The sequence below is a fragment of the Natrix helvetica genome (assembly GCF_964273705.1).
Source record: "Natrix helvetica genome assembly, chromosome: 1".
Classification (NCBI taxonomy): domain Eukaryota; kingdom Metazoa; phylum Chordata; class Lepidosauria; order Squamata; family Natricidae; genus Natrix; species Natrix helvetica.
This window is the reverse complement of record NC_138548.1, coordinates 276,608,691-276,629,182: the sequence shown is the minus strand read 5'-3', so window position 1 is coordinate 276,629,182 and position 20,492 is coordinate 276,608,691. Positions and strand designations below refer to the sequence as shown.

Genomic DNA, 20,492 nt, shown 5'->3' with positions numbered 1-20,492 from the left:
GAGAGAGGGAGGGAGGGACAAAGTGTTCCGTGTGGAGTTTCCTCTGGGGGTAGAGGTTGTTTCTCTGCCCAGTTGCCTCGGGTCTGAGCTAGAAAAGCTAGAAAATCCTTTGCATCCCCCCTCCCCAAATGGCCACAGGAAAGTTAAAATCATGACTTTCTACTTGTCACAATTGATCAGATTCCTTCTCTTACTTTTACACCAAAGCTCTTAATATTATAATTACTTCAGTCATATAATCTAACTACATTGTACAACTCAGTCATATACCCTAACATAGACAGATTCCTTTCTGGCAGTGTTTATCTTTTGTTATTCCTGATTGGCCTATTAACAGCACAAAAGGTATAAAGATTGTTCTGGTAGTTTGAGTTACCTGTCAATTTCTGGAGGGAATGGGGATGGCATTTAAAAGGACCCATGAAGGATCCAGATCCCAATGCAGGAAGGATGCAACTGACTGCAGGCACATGCTTTCGCTGAGGCACATGTGCCACAAATGCCCAACAACTAAATGCTCAAAAGGAAAACACCTTTACAGCAGCACAACACATATACATATTATGCATATTATGTCACTGTTTGTTTGTTTGTCTCTGATAGCTGCCTTTGGAGAATTTGCTTCCATCTGAATGGAATCTGATATTTTGGAATGTTGACTCAAAGTACCTCTTTTGGGATTGCTTGTTTTATTTTTTGAAGCTGTTCTTCCCTCCCGCCTTTACATCTGAGTGCATTTTTAAATGTTTATGAGTCAAGGTGCCGCACTGATATTTTGTTTGTTTGTATGTTTGCAACACAAGTTGCTGGCCTTTTGGATGGCATTTGTTGCATCCTCCTTGGCTGCCACCCCTCATAATATGTCTGCAAATATCATGGCCCTCCAAACTATCCCTGCTAAATATGCACCTCTCATTCATCATGATAGAAAGAAGTCTATCGTTTGAGAAAAAGGGAGAAAAATGAAGGAAATGGTAATAAATAAAAAGTAATAAGTATTATCACATGAAGTAGAAACTTGTTATGTTATAGGAATTTGTTCTATTGTAATATGTATATGTGTTGTGCTGCTGTAAAGGTGTTTTCCTTTTGAGCATTTGGTTGTTGGGCACTTGTTTCATCTTCAGTCCCAAAAGGTGAATTTTATTTTAAAGGCATTTTTCATTGCAGAAGCAATGTTCAAGTACAGGTGTGTCAAATTCGATTTCATTGAGGGCCACATCAGGGTTGTGTTTGACCTCGGGGGGGGCAGGGTGTGTGTGGCCAGGGTGGGCATTGGCCAACTCAACGTCACTCATGTCAGGGGTGGCTGTAGTGGCCCAAGCATTCTGCCAGTGAAAACAGGCTCCCGAGCTCCATTTTCAGCTGCCACGGCCTCCTGCAACCATCTGCCAGTGAAAACGGAGACAGAGAGGGCCACATGCAGCCCTCCCGATTTCCATTTTCACTGGCAGAGAGTTGCAGGAGGCTGTGGCATCCGAAAACAGAGCTCGGGAGCCCATTTTCGAGGGCAGAAGCACCACGGGCCTGTCCTTCGCTGTTTCCAGGGCAACCCCGCAGGCCAGGTCTAAGTACCCCATGGGATGAATCCAGCCGCTAAGCCTTGAGTTTAACACCCCTGTTCTAGTAAATTGTATTAGTAACTGAGCCACAGATGAACATGTTTCAGCCCATTATCATATAATATATTGTCAAATGTAAGCAAGTCAAAAAATATTTCTCCAAAATCTAAATGAGGCCATAGTTTCACAAAATGCAAGTGAGTACATACAAAGTATTTTTCTCTAGTGGGTTTTTTTTTTTGGGGGGGGGACAACACAAATATCACATTTTGAATAAAAATACCCTAGTGGTATTTTTAAAAGGTTATAATAAAGCAAAGTTAAACACGCTTTTTCTGTCACCAAATATTTTTCGATATATATTACTTCATTTGAATGTGGTTGTAGGTTATAAATATAATCCCCAAGTATTTGCTAGGCTAAGTGAATATCACATGCTGAGTAATCTACCTCCCATTTTAGTGTCAAGCCATTGCATACTACGACCTCAACTGTTCAGTGTCCTCCTCCTTTTCTGTCATTGAATTCCTAACCCAGAATTCAGAAGATGAATCTTGTGTTCTAATTGGCCCTGAAACCGCAATAAAATTGATTGATGGACTAACTGACTGTTCTGCATTTGTGTCATCTCTGAATTTAGCCCTTTTGAATGGTTAGTTTATTTATTAAATTTGTGTACCATCCAACTTCCACCATGTCTAGGCAATTCACAAGTAAAACCATTTTTAAACAATTACAACAACCAAAGAAAAAGTAATAGATAGCAAAGATGACAGAAATTGATTAGGAACAGAAAAAAAAATGCAAACAGATTATCCAAGATTACTCACCCTTGCTAAATGCCAGGGAAAGAGCCAGATCTTCGAGTCCCTTCAGAACACCAATAGTGTTAGTAACGGAAGGTTTGAGAAATATTGGCTTAAGTTTTCTTTTATTACAATCTTCTATAGCTTGTGTATTGTGTATAAAAAAGTAATATTAAATATAGTACTATAAGAGCTAGGCAGCCTAGGTCGGTGAACTTCAGTAACCTATCTTGGACAGCATTAGAGAATGAAAATAATTCTTGCCTGAGCTGATATGCTATACACTACTGTATTCAGTCCAAGCAACATTTCTGTCATAGTATAATTCTGCATTTGCATGGTAGTGGTAGAACCTCACTGTGCAAACATAACTTTAGTGGTATTTAATATTGTTCCCTGTCAGCTGATTTCTGTCCCCAGGATGATAAAAGTGATGGAGTTCTGCTGTTTTGAAAAATATTTGTAAAATCTTGTCAGACAAATATTAATTATTTCTCCCTATTCTTGGAAATTGGGGAACTGATTCAAATAACAACGTAGAATTTGACCCACTTTGCTTGCTTCATTCTGGAATATTCAGTATTTACATTTTATTCATGTCATGATAGAGAATAATTTATGACATTAGAAAAGCTGGTTTTTCTACTGCAGTTTATAATCACTAGGAATATAGATTAAATTCACGTTGTACCAAGCCAAGTTTCAGTTTGTTTAGTTTTGTTTTATTGAATAAATTACAGTTGGTTGGCTTTCTAGAACATATTAAGCCATTAACATGGTCTATGAATTAACTGGCTATATTCACGCCATGTGCAAATCCAAAATTAAATAAATTATATATGTCGCATAATATTATAAAAATTTGGCCTCAGGTTACAGCATTCCATGTTTTCTTCTTCATCTTGAACCCTATCTGCACTGATCTGATGTCATTCAAAGGTGACTTTAATATAGACAGTTCACAAAAATTAGCCATCTGCTTCATTTCCTGTTCTTATGAAAAACTATGTGTTTTAAGTAGACATAATAGAAGGCTTTGCTCTTCTGTGCATTTGAAAACCTGACTTAAAATGTCCACTAGAAACTGTTTGAAAATGCTGTCATTAACACTGTTTGTGTGCCTATGCCTAACAATTAACTCCTTATGTTGTTAATGAAAACAATTAGGAAACCTAGCATTAACATTTAGTGTTGGTTTTCAAAGTGTACTTGGAAAATTCCTACTTACTCATAGTGACCAGCAGGCTATATAATTTATGTGTGTGACATCTACACAAATAGCTGTCTTGCTTCTCCAAATGTTGCCCCTTACATAGTCAAAATAACTACTTATAGTTGTACCAGTGGCTCTCCAAAATAAAAATAAAAATTCAAATAAACTAATCAATCCTGGGAGGCTGAAATATATAGCCTAATGAAGTTTGAATTTGCTCATTGTTTACAAAGTGTTAGTTGACTGAAATGGGGAGAAATGGGGAAAAAGGCAGATGGTGGTAAAATGGAATACTGTAGTTAAATAACTGCCTCTAAAGATGAGTGGAAAAACTTCACACTGTAGTAGTTGTTGCAGTTTTTATGGGGCCAACCAGCACTGTTTTACTCTAATATTTTGGTCAGTATACCAACTAAACATTTTTAAAGCAACCAGAGGTTAAAAGCCAAGGCCTTGTGTGAATAACCAATATATAGCTGATTTGTCCCCTCCAAAATTCTGATGAATATTTGTTTAACTATTTGAATAATTGCTATCTCTACTTTGTAAAGGCATAATATAAGGCCTTAACAGATAAGACTTTAAGAGAATTGTTTTTATATAACAATGAGAATAATAAATAATTGTAAATATTTTTAATCATGTAATAGATTACGGAATGGTTATTGGGAAAATAATGTTATAATAAGTTAAAAACTGATATTTTAAAACAAGTTAAAATGCTAACCCTCTTTTTTCCCCCAGTGGAAACTTGTTTGTGACAATGACTGGAAAGCACCACTAACTGTCTCCTTATTGTTCGTGGGTGTGCTGTTGGGATCCTTCATATCTGGACAGCTCTCAGACAGGTAGAGTATATATGATAATGTTGGAAGTTATCACCTAGCCCTCTCCCAGAAAAATGAAATATCCTAGGAAATATTGATAAGGCAGAATATTATATTTTCCTGGATGTGAAAAAGGGAGAAACACATTTTAAACACAAAGTAAATTCCTGCAGCTTCCTGCCCATCCCCACTTTGTCAATGGGCCATTAAGAAGGCCAAGCTACTCCACTTTACATAATAAAGAGTTCTCCTCTTCAACTCCAGAGTGATGGGATTAAGGCAGGATAATAAGCCTTTACTCAACTGACCACATGGCATCTAAACTCAATCAAACCTGGATTCAAACTCAGCCTAGAGGGTTGCCCTTGCACGGGCCCATGGGAGTCTGGCAACCAATCAGAATACATTTCTTACACAGGAACAGGAAACAGATAGGTGGGGCAGAACACATTATAAAAAGCCCTGCAAGGCTCTTCCCTTCTCTCTGCCCTTCCTTTTGCCTTCTCTTCTTCTCCACCAACATTGAAGCATGTGATCACCTTTTCTGTTCAGGACTCAAGCCATGCGGTCCTGTCCACCATTAAAACCATCTTTCCAAGCAGCCTCCATGTCTCCAGTGTCTTTTTCCCCACTTGGAGCCGAACCCAGAAGGACATTTCTTCCAACAATAAGCTCTGCATTTATTATTTTCATGCACAACTCATTCAGGATCACATTTCAGGATGTCATTTTTTCCCCAGCACTATATATTTATCTCTAATTAGATAACATTTATTTATTTATAATTATTGGTATGCCATTTTACATCAGCAGTTCACAATATTTTGTATGTATAAAATAAAATATTAAAATCTTTTTAAAAAAAATCTTTAAAATCTGGTACTGTTTTGTAACTCAGTCCACAAAAGTCCACACAAGACTTGAAGAAAAGGTTGGTATTTCTTGTCCCAAAGGTGCTTTTTCCACTTTTTTTCCCCTCTGTTCTTTGAGAACGTTTTACTTTTCATTAAAGAAGCTGCTCAATTCCCTTTTGGAAAAAGCACCTTTGGGACAATCATGACATGGATGATTGAGAATCTCCCTAGATATGGGTATTTCTTCTGTTTTCCAATCCAGCAGGCAGAATAGCCTTACCTCAGAGTATAACCTGTTTCCAGGGTGAAGAGGCTGCAACTAGGAATGTCATTTTTCCTTTTCCTACTCCTTTGGTAGGAAAGGGGTTAAAGGGGCTAAAATCCAATCATCTGTTTGTTTTCTCATGTTTTTGTGTATGCATTAGATTTACACTTGTACAAAGAATCTTTATAATCATCTTTCTTCCTTTAAAACTTTATTGAAATTTTATAAGTTTTCACTGCTGGCTTCATGTATTTGAACTCTAGCATTATTCATATGTTTGAAAGTTGGCATCTCTTTCTGATGCTAATTAGCTAGTCTCTGCTAGTTCATTATTTTCATAAACTCTTGTTTAATACCCGTCTGATTTGCTTTTATTATTATTTTTGTCTCATTGCAGATTTGGTCGGAAGAATGTGCTGTTTGTAACAATGGGGATCCAGACTGCCTTTAGCTTTATCCAGGTCTTCTCAACAAGCTGGGAGATGTTTTCTGTTCTCTTTCTTATTGTTGGAATGGGTCAAATATCTAATTATGTGGCAGCGTTTGTTCTTGGTATGTGATTGTCTTTATGCAAACAGACATTCTCAATAACCTGACCCCCCCAGCTCAGTGAGGGGCATCTTTAATTTCTTTCTGTCTTCTCCACAGCTGTATTTCCAACATTGCTAACCAGAACATAATTTTAAAATGTATCTGATAAACGCAGAACTGGTAGCCAACCTTCTTCTCTTAAACTTGCATTTAACATGTATGTTTGCTGTATACAACTGGAATAAGCATCTGATATGAGATACCCTTCAACTCTTCTGATGTTTTCCCTATGCACTATCCTTCTTGCAAGGGCATTAACAACATCCAGACAACATACCTCAGCTGGAAGGAGCAATTTTATTCCTCACTAATGTCCCTGATGATTGTAATGCACTTGCCAATTGGTGAGCTTCTCAACCCTCTCCATTCATTTTTCAGCAATGGTAGATTATTTCTCCTTATTTAAATAGTACTATTTTTTTAACAGCTGGCTCAATAATCTTGCAGGAGAGGAGGAATTCTTCTCCCTTTGGAAAATGCTTTTTATCTTGGTGATTCAATCTCCTCTCCTCCATCTCTTTCCTGTGATTGTGTTTGTAGGTGTACCTGAGTCTCCTTTCGTCCTCTATTCCCATGTCTGAATCTTCCTATAAGGTGTTTTAATTTCTCTGAATGTCTTATCCCTCTCTTTATTTGTCCCTATATAAGTGTGGGAGTGCATGTATCTGTGGGAAAATATGCTTCAAATCCAGCACTGGTGGTATCACTATATCTGTCAGCAACTGCTTAAATAACCTTTTCCTGGGCTGATGCAGTAGCTGTGCAGGTTCTGGAGAATCTGTATTTAGTTAAGATAGTGACAACATGGTGGAAGTACATGCTCATACCCTGCTGTCACTGCATACCATCTTCTGAACACAAAACACATAGTTTTTCTGTGTACCTATGATACAAAGTACCAAAAAGTTGTGCCTTGAAAGAGCAACTGACAGGTAGAGCAAGAGTGTTCAGGCTGGCTCCAAAGAACCAGTTCAGATCTGAGTCTGCATTCCTTCAAGTAAGAATGGTTGACATACAGATAGTCTTCGACTTACAACAGTTCATTTAATGACCATTCAAAGTTAGAACAGCACTGAAAAAAAGTGACTTATGGCTATTTTTTTCACACTTACAATCGTTGCAGCATCCCCATGGTCACGTGTTTTACATTTGGATGCTTGACAACTGACTACCTTTATGACAGTTGCAGTGTCCCAGATGCATGTGATCCCCTTTTGCAACCTTCTGACAAAGTCAATGGGAAAATCAGATTCACTTAACAACCATGTTACTAATTTAAGAACTGCAATGATTCACTTATTCAAATGGGGAAGAAAAATCATAAAATGGGCCAAAATTCACTTAACAAATTTCTCACTTAGCAACTTATTGGGCTCAATTCTGGTTGAATGCTACCTGTATATAAACCCACAGAAGAAGCAACAATTCAATGTATTTTTTATCAGTTTTTTCCCATATAGTACATAAAATAATTGGTTTATATATTACAGTAAACATGTTGATTCATATGGTCCCTTGTTTGAACAGGTGCAGAAATTCTTGGCAAATCCATCCGCATTATATATGGCACATTAGGTGTCTGCATATTTTATGCATTTGGTTACATGATGCTGCCACTAGGTGCTTACTTCATTCGAGACTGGCGATTGCTGTTATTGGCTCTTACTATTCCTGGACTGTTGTATTTTCCATTGTGGTGGTGAGTGTTTACCATTTTGAAGTCCCGATTGCCCTTCCCAAATTAATGGCCACTAATATACTCTTTGTTTTTAATTGTGATAATTGACATAATTAAGGTTGAGTGATACTAGCTAATCTTGATAATTGGTTTTTGGTTTATTAATAAGTAATACAGTGATCATTTTGCTATTTATTTGTTAATAAGTAACCTATTTGAAAAAGAAATGGCAAGATTTGGTTCCTGCTCACCTTATTATCAGCATTCTTTTTACAATAATAAGCAATAGTCATGCTCTAGGATATTCAATCCTCATTCACTGCATATTTTAAAAGTATAAAAGTCCTGCTGAAATACTGTATTTTCTGATATACAGTTCGTTTTTATTATCCATCTATAATAAAACAGTGTTCTGCATTTAATTTTTGTATCTAAGAGTAACCTTTGTATTAATATATTTCTGCAGTATACTGGTTGGTGACATTAAAAAAAAATCTCATAGGATCTATTTTGAAATTAAAATACAACCGTGGGGACGCTGCAACTCCCCCTACCCGTGTGTCTCTTCCCCCCAATCTCAGCCGCTCACTTGTCCTGCCAGCACTCCTAAAGCTGCTGTGACACAGGAGGCCTCGCTCCAGCATATCCAGAAAGCGCAGGCCCTCTTCCTGCCCCAGATCCAGGTCCATTTACTTTCTGTGCAGCTGCTAAGAGGTGTTTATTTTATTTTATTTATTTTTATTTTCATCGAATTTCTAGACCGCCCCCTCTCCCGAAAAGGACTCGGGGCGGTGTACAGTCCACACAGCAAACAATAAGTATCAAATATAAATATAAATACAGATATAAATACACATAAGGAGGAGGTTAAAAATTTAAAAAGAACTGTACGGAAGAATATAAATCTGGTTCTAAAAACCCTAAAATCAGTTAAATTTAAAACCGTACCCTATAAATAACCAGGTAAGAATATGTTTCCAGGAGGTAACAGTTGTCACAATTATAATTATGCCAGGCCAGCTAATCGAAACAGGTGAGTCTTCAATTTTTGTCGGAAGGAGCGGAAGTCTGTGGTGGTTCTGATATCGGGGGGGAGGTCATTCCAGAGGGTTGGGCCCATCACAGAGAAGGCCCTACTCCTTGGCGTCGCCCACTGGCATTGCCTAGTGGACGGCACCTGGAGAAGCCCCTCCCTGTGAGAGCGGATTGGCCGCAGGGATGTATGTGGGAGGATGCGATCCCGCAAGTAACTAGGTCCTGTGCCATGGAGCGCTTTAAAGATGGTAATCAGGACCTTGAAACGCACCCGAAAAACTACAGGTAGCCAGTGCAGCTCGCGCAGGAGAGGTGTTACATGGGAGTATCTAGAGCTCCCCATGACAACCCGCGCGGCCGCGTTCTGGATTAGCTGCAGTCTCCGGGCGCGTCCCAAGGGAAGCCCCATGTAGAGAGCGTTACAGTAGTCTAGGCGAGACGTCACCAGCACATGAGTGACTGTGCGTAGGGCATCCCGATCCTGAAGGGGGCGCAATTGGCGCACCAGGCGAACCTGGTGGAACGCCCCCCTTGCCACGGCTGCCACATGGTCATCCATTGACAGCCGGGCATCTAGGAGGACGCCCAAATTGCGCGCCCGTTCCACAGGGGGCAATTGCTCGCCCCCTATGGCCAGCGATGGGGTCAGCTGGCTGAACCGAGGCGCCGGTAGCCACAGCCACTCAGTCTTGGAGGGGTTGAGTTTGAGTCTGTTGTCCCCCATCCAGACCCCGACGGCTTCCAAACACCGGGACATCACTTCAACAGCCTCGTTGGGGTGGCTCGGGGTTGAAATGTACAGCTGAGTGTCGTCAGCGTACAGATGGTATTCAACCCCAAAACCACGGATGATCTCGCCCAGCGGCTTCACATATGTATTGAACAGAAGGGGCGAGAGGACCGACCCCTGCGGCACTCCACAAGAGAGTGGCCTCAGGGTCGATCTCTGCCCCCCCGTCAACACATATTGCATCCGGCCGGAGAGGTAGGAGCCGAACCACCGCAAAACGGTGCCTCCGACTCCCATCCCCTCCAGCCGGCGCAGTAGGATACCATGGTCGATGGTATCAAAAGCCGCTGAGAGGTCTAATAGGACCAGGATAGAGGAATAACCTCTATCTCTGGCCCTCCAGAGATCATCGACCAACGCGACCAAGGCTGTCTCTGTGCTGTGTCCGGGTCGGAAGCCGGACTGGCGTGGGTCTAGATAGTCGGATTCATCAAGGTGACGTGGAAATTGCTGCGCCACCACATTCTCAACAACCTTCGCCAGAAAGGGAAGGTTGGAGACTGGACGATAATTAGCTAGCTCCATTGGGTCAAGCGAAGACCTCTTGAGTAAGGGCCTCACCACCGCCTCTTTCAAGGCAGATGGTAAGGATCCCTCCCCCAACGAGGCATCCACCAGGCCCAGAAGCCAGCCTCGTGTCACCTCCCAGGATGCCAGTACCAACCAGGGGGGACAGGGGTCCAATGAACGTGGTGGGTCGCAGCCGTCCACGCAACCTGTCTAAATCCTCGGGGGCAACAGAGTCAAACTCCTCCCAGAGTGGATTCACAAGACTCGCTGTTGACGGCCCGTCCAGACCACTGGAGGGGGCCCATCCGCTTCGGATCTGAGCGACTTTGTTCTGTAGATATTCTCCAAACTCCTCTGCTCTTCCCTGTAAGGGTGCCCCCCGCGTCTCCTGAACCAAGAGGGAGCGGGTCACCCTAAACAGGGCGGCAGGGCGGTTATCCGCAGATGCAATAAGAGCGGCGCAATGTCTACGTTTGGCCGCTCTCAATGCCACAAGGTAGGTCCGTAAATAGGCTCTTACCTGTGTTCTGTCAGATTCGGAGCGTGAGGACCTCCACCTGCTTTCTAGGCGTCTCTTGTGGCGCTTCATCACCCTGAGCTCCTCGGTATACCAAGGTGCCCGGGTGAGTCGCTGCCGTAGGAGAGGTCGCAAAGGCGCAACCCGGTCCAAGGCCCCAGCCGTCGCCCTATTCCAGGCGGCCACTAGGTCCTCCGACCGAGCGCGGGTCAGGGCTACAGGTAATGGCCCAAGCTCCGTCTGGAACCTATCTGGTTCCATCAGGCGCTTGGGGCGGTACCAGCTTGGACGAACTGGCTCCGCCTCCTCGCGGTAGGGGGGTAGCGCCAGGGAAGTCTAGCCGGAGACATGAGTGATCTGACCATGACAGGGGGGTAATATCTAAATCCCCTATTCCCAGATCACTCGTCCACTGTTCAGATACAAAAACAAGGTCCAGTGTGTGACCACCTTCGTGTGTGGGGCCCTGAATTAGTTGGGTCAGGCCCATGGCTGTCCTGGAAGCCATGAACTCCCGAGCTACCTCGGGTGCTGCTCCCGTCGACGGCAGGTTGAAGTCCCCCATAACTAAAAGTTTGGGGATCTCTACCGCCGTCTCTGAGATCAGCTCGAGGAGCTCGGGCAGGGCTGCTGACGTATAGCAAGGAGCCAAGTATACAATCAGCAAACCCCACTGCCTCCCTGGGCCCCATTTCACACCAAGTGACTCACACCCGGATATCTGTGCCAAACTCCAAGATGCGAGGTGCAGACAGACAGCTAGCAAACACAATGTTTCTGAAGGATAGAAAGAGGATTGGTCTACCTTTCATAATAATCACAATAAGAGTGCCATCTCTCATGATGTTTCTGGCTAGAAAGCTAGCGAATGCGATGTTTCAAAAGAGGAGAAAGGCTAGCACGTAGAGGGGAATGCCTGTGGTAGGCTGGACAAAGGAAACTCAAATCTTTGGGATCTGAGTTTCATTTCTCTGTCCCACCACAGATGTTCGCTTCTCCTCATGGAGGCGAGCTGCCTACCCTCTTTCAGCTGAAAAGTTCTTTCACTCCATGTGCTTAACAACCCATGTGAATGACCACAACTGAGAGAGCAAGAATTATGGTCATTGAGCAAAGCAGTCATGTGGGCCTTTAATTAAATTCAAGGTCCAGTTGTGATTGTATGTTGAAGACTACCTATATAATGAATTGGAAACCAACCAAATGGGTCCATTTTCCCAAATAGTCAAAAAAAAACTAAGCTATGCTGTTAATGCATTGTAGGTTGTAGCTAATTATGTGAATACAGATTTGGATGATCTTTTGAGACCTCTTGCAGTTCTATGATTTTATATCTTGATTTGTTTATTATTTGGCAGTGGTCTGATGTAGGAAGATACATTGTAATAATGTTTATTTACCAGGATCTTCAATCAAATCATTCTTCTGAGTTTAAAGTTAATTCCAAAAAACAGTATTAAAAAAAAACAGAAAAAAAGTATTGTGTAACAATTCTGTCATTAAAGAACTGTGCGGACAATTTGTTAAAAGCATATAAAATATTACACCACAAGATGGTGCCACTGTACTCTTAAAAATTGGAGAAGATACATCAACTATCAAATATTTCTAGAGTCTTGCTCCCCTGCCCCAAATTTTGGATATCTGATATATGATATCTGTTATTTTATTTCCAGAACAAGTTTAAATATATTTAGCCACCCCATCTTAAATGCTTGAATGCAGCTAATTCCCTCAATCAGAGCCAATGCATTGGAGGAACATCCCGACAGGCCTGATCAGAGTTTCTATTATTATACTAGCCTTTTCTCAGAGAACTCGTTTTTTCTCCAAACTCATAAATGTAACATTTCCATCACATCATGTTTAAAATAAGAGCAAATAATGCTATGTTACTTGCACTCCTGTTTCTTTACTTTCGTTGCTGTTTTTCCCACTCTGTATGGTTGGTCATTTTCATGCCTTTGAAAGCTTTCTGAATTATAGTCTGATGTAAACCAGAAAAATCACATTTTCAGACATTATAAAATAACAAATGATCTTATACTTTTGTCTGGAGAAGGGAAAACCTCCAAGTTCTCTGGATTTTTCAAGCCTAAATAGCAAATCAGCAAAACAGTCAATTTACATTTTACAGGAAAAAAAGAAAATTTAATAGAAGAGGCATCCTGATTATCCTTCTCTTCCCTATTCTCCATTAAGGACAGCCAGTCCTTTCAATAATTTTTGGACCAGAAAAAGGAACATTGACATTGTAGGAAAACTTCCTGGATGCCCAGTTAATCCCTGGCAGTCAAAACTGAAATAGTCCCAGTGGCAGAGAGCCCTGTAGCTGGATAGAAGAGGCAATCCTTCAGTGAGCCAGTTGGAGCTGTGCAACTCTCTCAGGATCTTCTTCTATGTGGCATAAAACAATCACTGAGAAGAGGATCTAATGCAGTTGCTGATGAAAAATACTAGTTTCCTTCCAGGTCACCTTGATCCAGCCTCAGCCTCCTTCAGCAGCAGATCAGCCTGAAGATGGAGTTCTGATGTGAGGGTATATACATTTTTAACCCAAGCATTCATAGTTGACTGCAGGCTTTATTAATGAACATCTTTTTTTCCTGAAATAGTGTTTGCTAGGTAACGTGGGAAAAAATATTTGGTAATATGTGTATCGTGAAGATTTGCAATTCTAGTTATTCTATTGATGTTGTATTAAAATACTTTAGGTATATTCCAGAATCTCCTCGCTGGCTACTCTCTCAAGGAAGAATTCAAGAAGCAGAAAATATCATTCGTAAGGCTGCAAAAAGGAACCGTGTTGTAGCCCCAGAAGTAATATTTGATCTTGCTGAGGTAACCATGTGCATTGAATCTGTGAATAATTTATTGCTACGCTCCTGTGCTTGGAGAAAAATAACATGAATTAAAATACTCTGTCCTATAAGTCCAAAGCTTTCCAGACCCTTTTCACGAAATTGCTGGTTATTGATTCTATAATAGGATACTGGGACATGATTCTAAAATAGGTCCTTCTTACGTGAAAATTATTCGATGCCATTTGTTATAATTTTGCAGCAGTTTACTTAACATACTGTATTTTTCAAATAAGTAATGTTGTAGGTTATCTGCTTATAAGCCAACAGGTGTCTCTTGATTCTCATATGCATGTATTATTTTATATAGCTGCAAGAGTTGAATTCCCAAGTTCAGCAGTCCTGCAGCATTTTGGACCTAGTGAGAACCCAAAATATACGAACAATCACAATCATGTCTGTGATTCTATGGTAAGCAACTGATAAATTGATTCCTAGAAAATCCTCACATTTCCAAAGTCCAGAAACCATATTTCAAGAAGTCAATGTTTTGGAATTACTTTATTTACTTGCAGATAAATAAAGGCATGGGGCACTTCATAGACTTGCTCATGGAAATCTATATATCAGTCTAAATCTTAAGTTTTATTAGCCCAAGTACCATTGTTTTTGAAAATTAGCTTTCAAAATCACCCACTCTAGAGATTTCATATCTCTTTGCCTAATATGACTATGTCAGCTCAAATGATTTCCTAGTAGTTGAACTGTTTCCAGGAGCAAGTTTAAATTCTCCACGTGCAAATTATTATATAAGGCTGTCTTGATTAGCTAAATATGGGTATTCTGAACGACTTGGAACTTGAAAGAACACTAAAACTCATTCTGCTACTTTTTACAGTTGCACTATTTCAGCATGTAAATTGTAAATGTGGCTGGCCTCTAGAAATCACCTTTTTCTGTTGTTCATTTAATGCCCACAACCTTCCATTTTATACTTCAGCTGACATTTAGGCAAGGATTACTTGAAGATATGGATCTTCAAGGATCTTATGGATGTGTAATTACTGTTTATTTGTTTATACTGATTTATGATTTTAATAAAGAATGATTTATATTCACACACACACACACACATACACCACATCACATGTCCACAACAGACTTGCAAACTCTCTTCTCCCGTGATCATTAAGCAAATTACTTATGGTTGTTGGGTGAGACATTATGTGGACATGACTTGCAATTTCACTGCTAGCTTCTCCATTGACTCTTCTTTTTGGAAGCTGACTGTGAAGTGCGCAAGGATAATTTATGTGGCCATAGGACACTGCAAAAATCATAAATGCCCGCTGATTGCAAAGTCTACCTGTATGTCATAGTTCAAGTTCAATAGTGTCATTGCCCCTATATGTTTATTATCACCTAGATCTGTCTTTCAGGATGGTGATTTCCATAGGCTACTTTGGCCTCTCTCTGGATACCCCTAACTTGCATGGAGACATCTACCTCAATTGTTTCCTTTCAGCAGTAATTGAAATCCCAGCTTATACTATCTCTTGGCTGCTCCTTCAGTATCTGCCACGGCGGTATTCAATGGCAGGAGTCTTGTTCTTAGGAGGCTGTGTTCTTCTTTTCATTCAGTTCGTGCCTGCACGTAAGACTGCTTTCCTTGACACTTTATAGATATAATCTATTGGGATAACCAACTTGTGTTTTTTTTAAAAAAGCAATATTCCATAATAATGATATGATATAGACATATGTTGCAGATCTATTTCATTTTGTGTTCATTTTGTTTCTCTTACTGCAGGGGTGTCAAATTCGGGATGACAAATTGTTGCCACATGATGTATCGCAACTTTTTCTCCCTTTACTAAGACGGGGGTGGGAGTGTCCAGTGCATGACGCATCTGGCCCGCCGGCCGCGAGTTTGACACCCCCGCTCTAGTGATATAAAAAAGATGTGCTGTAATTCTGATTTTTGATTTATTTGTTCTTTACTGTAATAGCAATTAAACACTAATATATTAGCTTTTCATTTGATGTACCAGTTCACAATTAGAAAGAAAAAAAGGAAATCTAATTCAGTAGATGTATCTGGTAAAGTAGGTTCTTGCCTAAAGCAGAACAAAATAGTTAATATATCATAGCGTTATAGTAAAATACAGACATTCCTCATTAACTGTCAACAATTGGGACTAATAACTCCATTACTAAGCTAAATGACCATTAAGTGGAAAGTCACATTAATACAATAGTAGAGTTGGAAGGGACCTTGGAGGTCTTCTAGTCCAACCCCCTGCCTAGGCAGGAAACCCTATACCGTTCCAGACAAATGGCTATCCAACATCTTCTTAAAGACTTCCAGTGTTGGGGCATTCACAACTTCTGGAGGCAAGCTGTTCCACTGATTAATTGTTCTAACTGTCAGGAAGTTTCTCCTCAGTTCTAAGTTGCTTCTCTCTTTCATTAGTTTCCACCCATTGCTTCTTGTTCTGTCCACAGGTGCCTTGGAGAATAGCTTGACTCCCTCTTCTTTGTGGCAACCCCTGAGATATTGGAACACTGCTATCATGTCTCCCCTAGTCCTTCTTTCTCTTAAGCTAGACATACCTAGTTCCTGCAACCGTTCTTCATATGTTTTAGTCTCCAGTCCCCTAATCATCTTTGTTGCTGACCGTGTCATGTGACATAGTCACATGACCGTGACTATGCTTTCTTCCCACCCCCCTTCACCCACCGCACTGAGATGGTTGGCTCAAAACTAATCAGTTTCTAGCTTAAAACTAATCAGGCTCCTAATCACTTCCCTGCCCTTTGGAATGCTCACTTGGGCACTGGGCTAATTAGCAATAAGGGAATTAATGTTTGTATTTATATTCAGTGGAGAAAAAGAGATTATAAGAGAGTAAGCAGGCACAGGAGGAGAATACACGTTGAAAGCAATGCAGTGGCACTGGCAACAATGAGCATGCTCAGCAAACAGCCAGTATTTTCCTCACTGTGTGCCAGCTTACTCTCTTGTAATCCTTTTCTCTCCACTCTCTGCTCTGCAGTGAACAGGAAAAAGAAAAACAACAGGTCAGGCACAAGGCAATATGTGCTGACTGTAATGGCATTCATGTGATTGTGGAGATTGGGTTACTTAGGGACAGCAGCACTATCATAGTTTTGAACCATTACTGAATGAGGCACTTGGTAAGTGAGGATTATCTATAAATGAAGAAGAATACAAAGGCAGGCAATTATTTTATTATTTTACTGGCAGCTTTAATTTCATTTCGTTTGGCTCTTGCTTATAGACCTCCATGTTCTGACCATCATCCTTGTGATGATTGGAAAATTTGGGATCACATCCTCCTTCTCAATGGTTTATGTGTACACTGCTGAGCTGTACCCAACTATTGTGAGAAACATGGGAGTTGGAGCCAGTTCAATGGCCTCCAGAATTGGCAGCATTCTCTCGCCTTATTTTGTTTATCTTGGTAAGTTGCCTATTTTCTCCTAACTCAAGATCATATGTCCTGCTTTTTAGTATTACAGCAATTGCTTACTGGTTCTGATGTACACGCTTATAACATGTTGCTGCTAGGAAAGATGTATAGAAGCTGAGCTTCATTTCTGATCTTCATTTTGAGGAAGTCATAATCATCTTCCAGATCAGATCCAAATAAATCTATAAATATAAACAATACCTCAAAGTCACAATATTAGGAAATGTAAATTGTTAAGCAATCTGAACATGAATAACTTACTACTACTTGTCCTTTCTACTAGGTGCCTATGATAGATTTCTTCCCTACATCTTAATGGGAAGTTTAACAGTGCTTGCAGGAATCCTGACCCTGTTTCTCCCGGAAAGTTATGGCACTCCTCTCCCAGAAACTATTGAACAGATGCTAAGAGTTAAAGGGTAAGGATGTTGCAGAATAGAAATAAGCAGATATCCCAGCTAGTATTTCAGCAGGTCGTTTTGGAAAAGCATTTGAAGTTTATTACAGAAAATACTAGAATATTGTAATATTAGGATACTTAAAAGAATTGCAAGAAGAAGAATATAATGGAAGAAATATTTGAGTCTAAATTCATGGAGTCATTGAGAGTTAGCAGCATACAAATTTAGTAAAGTATAAATTATTAACATTTAAGAAATTATTATTAAATTCCTGAGGAACAGAATTATACATAAGAGAAATTCCAATTGTCCCTTTTCTAACTTTTTGAGACCAAATCATAGTCCTGTTAAATTAAAACTATACAACAATTTCACATTTTCAGTAATTAGTACCACTCAGTACCACCTCTAACCCACCCCCATCTATTTGCTGCCTCCCAAGTCCCAGCTGATCGGAGTCCCAGCTAATCGGCTGGGACTTCTTCTGTTGTCCTGCACAGGAGAATGGAGCTGGAAAGCAGGTTAGTGGGGTGGAAATGGAGATTTTGCAGTATCCTTGCCCTGGAGCAGGGTGGAAATGGAGATTTACAGTATTCTTCTGCTGCCACGCCAGCCAAGCCACACCCATCAAGCCATGCCCACAGAACCTGTAGTAAAAAAAATTGAATCCCACCGCTGAAACTACAGTAAGTTTCCCAAGTGACACAGCCATAGATTTCCATAGAGGGGTGAAAATAGAGTTTAATGAAATTACACCACAGCCCAATTTTACTCCTTATGTACTCAAACAAAGTGTTTCAGCATAAATATGATAAAGATGGCTATCTTTCTGACCTCATAATGGACATTTTGACATTTATGACTTTGTGCACTGGTTGGTTTGAAGCTAGGCATCTAGACACATTTACTGCATATTAAAGAACAACCATATTTCTTAAAAATGAAGTTGAAATATGCTTAAATTATTCTGGAGGTTATGTTATGAGAATGTCTTTTTCCCCATTTTCTTTTTTACAGAATTAAAAATATAAAAGCACTGAAACATCAAAATAGAACAAAGGATACAGAAGAGAATTCAGTTATTGTAAAGACCACAACATTGTGATGAAGCTGCATTGCCCACAGTATTATACCTTGAACTTTTCCTTTAATTTGCTTCCAGAAAAGACTAACCACTTTTTTCCTAGGATGGTAAATATATTTATTAAAAATACATTCATTTTGGGAATGTAAATATAATCTATCCCAGTATGGGATTTTTGCCAGCGACTGTTCATGGAACAGTGTTGGATATGGAATTTTGTTCACTTTTAGGACACGTTAACAACTATCCTTTTTGTGAGACTGCATTTTTAAAAGATGCTTCAAGGTGCAAGTTAAACGTCTTAATATCATTTTTTCCACGCATAGTGGCAAAAAATTAAATAGGTAACAGAGTTTGGATATTGTCACTCCTATTTGAGATTCTGCACCTCTTTTCTTGAGAGAAAAAATAAGCTTGAAATGATATAGAGAAACTGGCAAAGTACACCTTAAAATAATTATGCAAATAACTGAATATAATAAAAGGAGAAGAAACTGAAGCTGATTCTTTTTTACGAACACCTTTGACATAGAAATGGAAAAATAAATGTTCTAATGCAAAACACTGGCAAATTAGTTTTGTTTTCAGAATTAATTTCTTTACTGCAGATTTAAATAATACTTATATACAGTTGTTTGCAACTTGGAATAATGTTTTGCCTTATTTAGACATGTTTATTTTTATCGAAAAATTGCATTTTTAACTCTTTCATTTTACTGTTCATTGAAATTCCTCTGATACTAAAAGACTGTGGAAACACATGCTCATCTGTATTTCCAATTTTTTTTAGTTTTGTCCTGTTTCTGCATAAAATAGATGATATAGGTATATAATAAAGATATTTTATAACGCAGAATGTGTTAATTTAATGGGAATGTCCCAATCTGGGTCCTTCAATTTACCTAATTGTTGTCCTTGGAGTAAGCAGAGAACTATTTTAAGTGAGTATCATGGCATTTATAAACAAGGTTGTTGCTCATACAGTTGGAACAAATCTACACAAATCTAACCATAGATTACGGGAACTATAAATCACATCTATATGCTTTTCTTTTAAAGCAGGACTCTGATTTGCATATCATATTATTAAAAGAATTAAATGATTTTTATGATGCATAGTGCAATGAATTTTACACAGATTAATAAATCTGATGTAGTATCAAGCTGTACTTCTGCTGAATTGTTGGTTGCTTTAAAACTCTAACAAAAGTGACACATAAGTATATTGAAATATATAAGCACTTTTCCTTCTGGTAGATACAGAGGATATAAATATTTCAAATAAATGTATGGAAGCATTAAGGATTGTCTGTACTCTAATTGCTACACCCAATTCCTTGAACTTGCTGTTTTCCTAGCAAGAATATGCATAGCATCTTATCATGGCAATAACTATTGTGTTAATTTTAAAGGAATCTTTTAGATGATGATGTAGCACCATGATTATTCTAAAAGCCTTTCTTACCTTAGTTTTCCTCAGAGACTATTGGACTTCATCTCTTCAAAAAAGTATCCTGCAATATTTCTTTGAAAACCAGGTTGTCAGCCTTACAGCTTGGCAGACTATTAATTGGAGTCAATAGAGTTTATAAAGAAAATAATAGCATACTCTTTTAAAAGATAGCAGAATATAAACAAACCTCTTGACAGATTCATGTGCCTAAAAATATTCCCAGGTCTGTGGCCTTTTGTGTGTGAAGTTGTATTTTATCAGATGTTTTTTCTTCAAATCCTGAATAGTATTCTGAAATGGTTTATTTATAAAATATTTTAATATTGCAATGTCACACTGATTCTGAATAAAAATGAATTTATTTCTTATTGGAAAAATGTGTTACTCTTTTGAAAGTGTTTTCTACATCTCTCACATTTGCTCTAAGCAAACAAACAAACACCCCAAACTTGAAAACCTCATAGGAGAGTTTTCCAAAGTTCTTGATCATTTTCGCTGTTCTTTTCTGTATCAATTTTTAGCGGTCAAGTAGCCAGAACTGTACAGAGTTTTCCAAATGCAATAACATTGTAAATATTACAATGGTGTTGGTTTTGTGAGTCTTATTCGTA

The 20,492-nt window shown here is 39.4% G+C and overlaps 1 protein-coding gene across 2 annotated transcripts in view; it reads left to right on the top strand.

Moving 5' to 3' along the window:
• Positions 1-20,252, top strand: part of LOC309384872 (organic cation/carnitine transporter 2-like) — a gene marked incomplete at its 3' end in the record, with an annotated part of 29,576 nt that extends 9,324 nt beyond the window's left edge. Inside the window, exons 2-10 of one of the 2 annotated variants that reach the window (XM_081938715.1) lie at positions 4,326-4,429; positions 5,925-6,079; positions 7,646-7,817; positions 13,363-13,489; positions 13,820-13,920; positions 14,889-15,103; positions 16,752-16,934; positions 17,227-17,362; positions 18,362-20,252. In XM_081938715.1, coding sequence (XP_081794841.1) covers positions 4,326-4,429; positions 5,925-6,079; positions 7,646-7,817; positions 13,363-13,489; positions 13,820-13,920; positions 14,889-15,103; positions 16,752-16,934; positions 17,227-17,362; positions 18,362-18,449 — 1,281 coding nt within the window. Of the gene's footprint in view, positions 1-4,325; positions 4,430-5,924; positions 6,080-7,645; positions 7,818-13,362; positions 13,490-13,819; positions 13,921-14,888; positions 15,104-16,751; positions 16,935-17,226; positions 17,367-18,361 lie in introns of those variants that run through there. The other variant, XM_081938716.1, reaches the window with a different exon arrangement.
• Between the last annotated feature and the right edge of the window lie 240 nt (positions 20,253-20,492).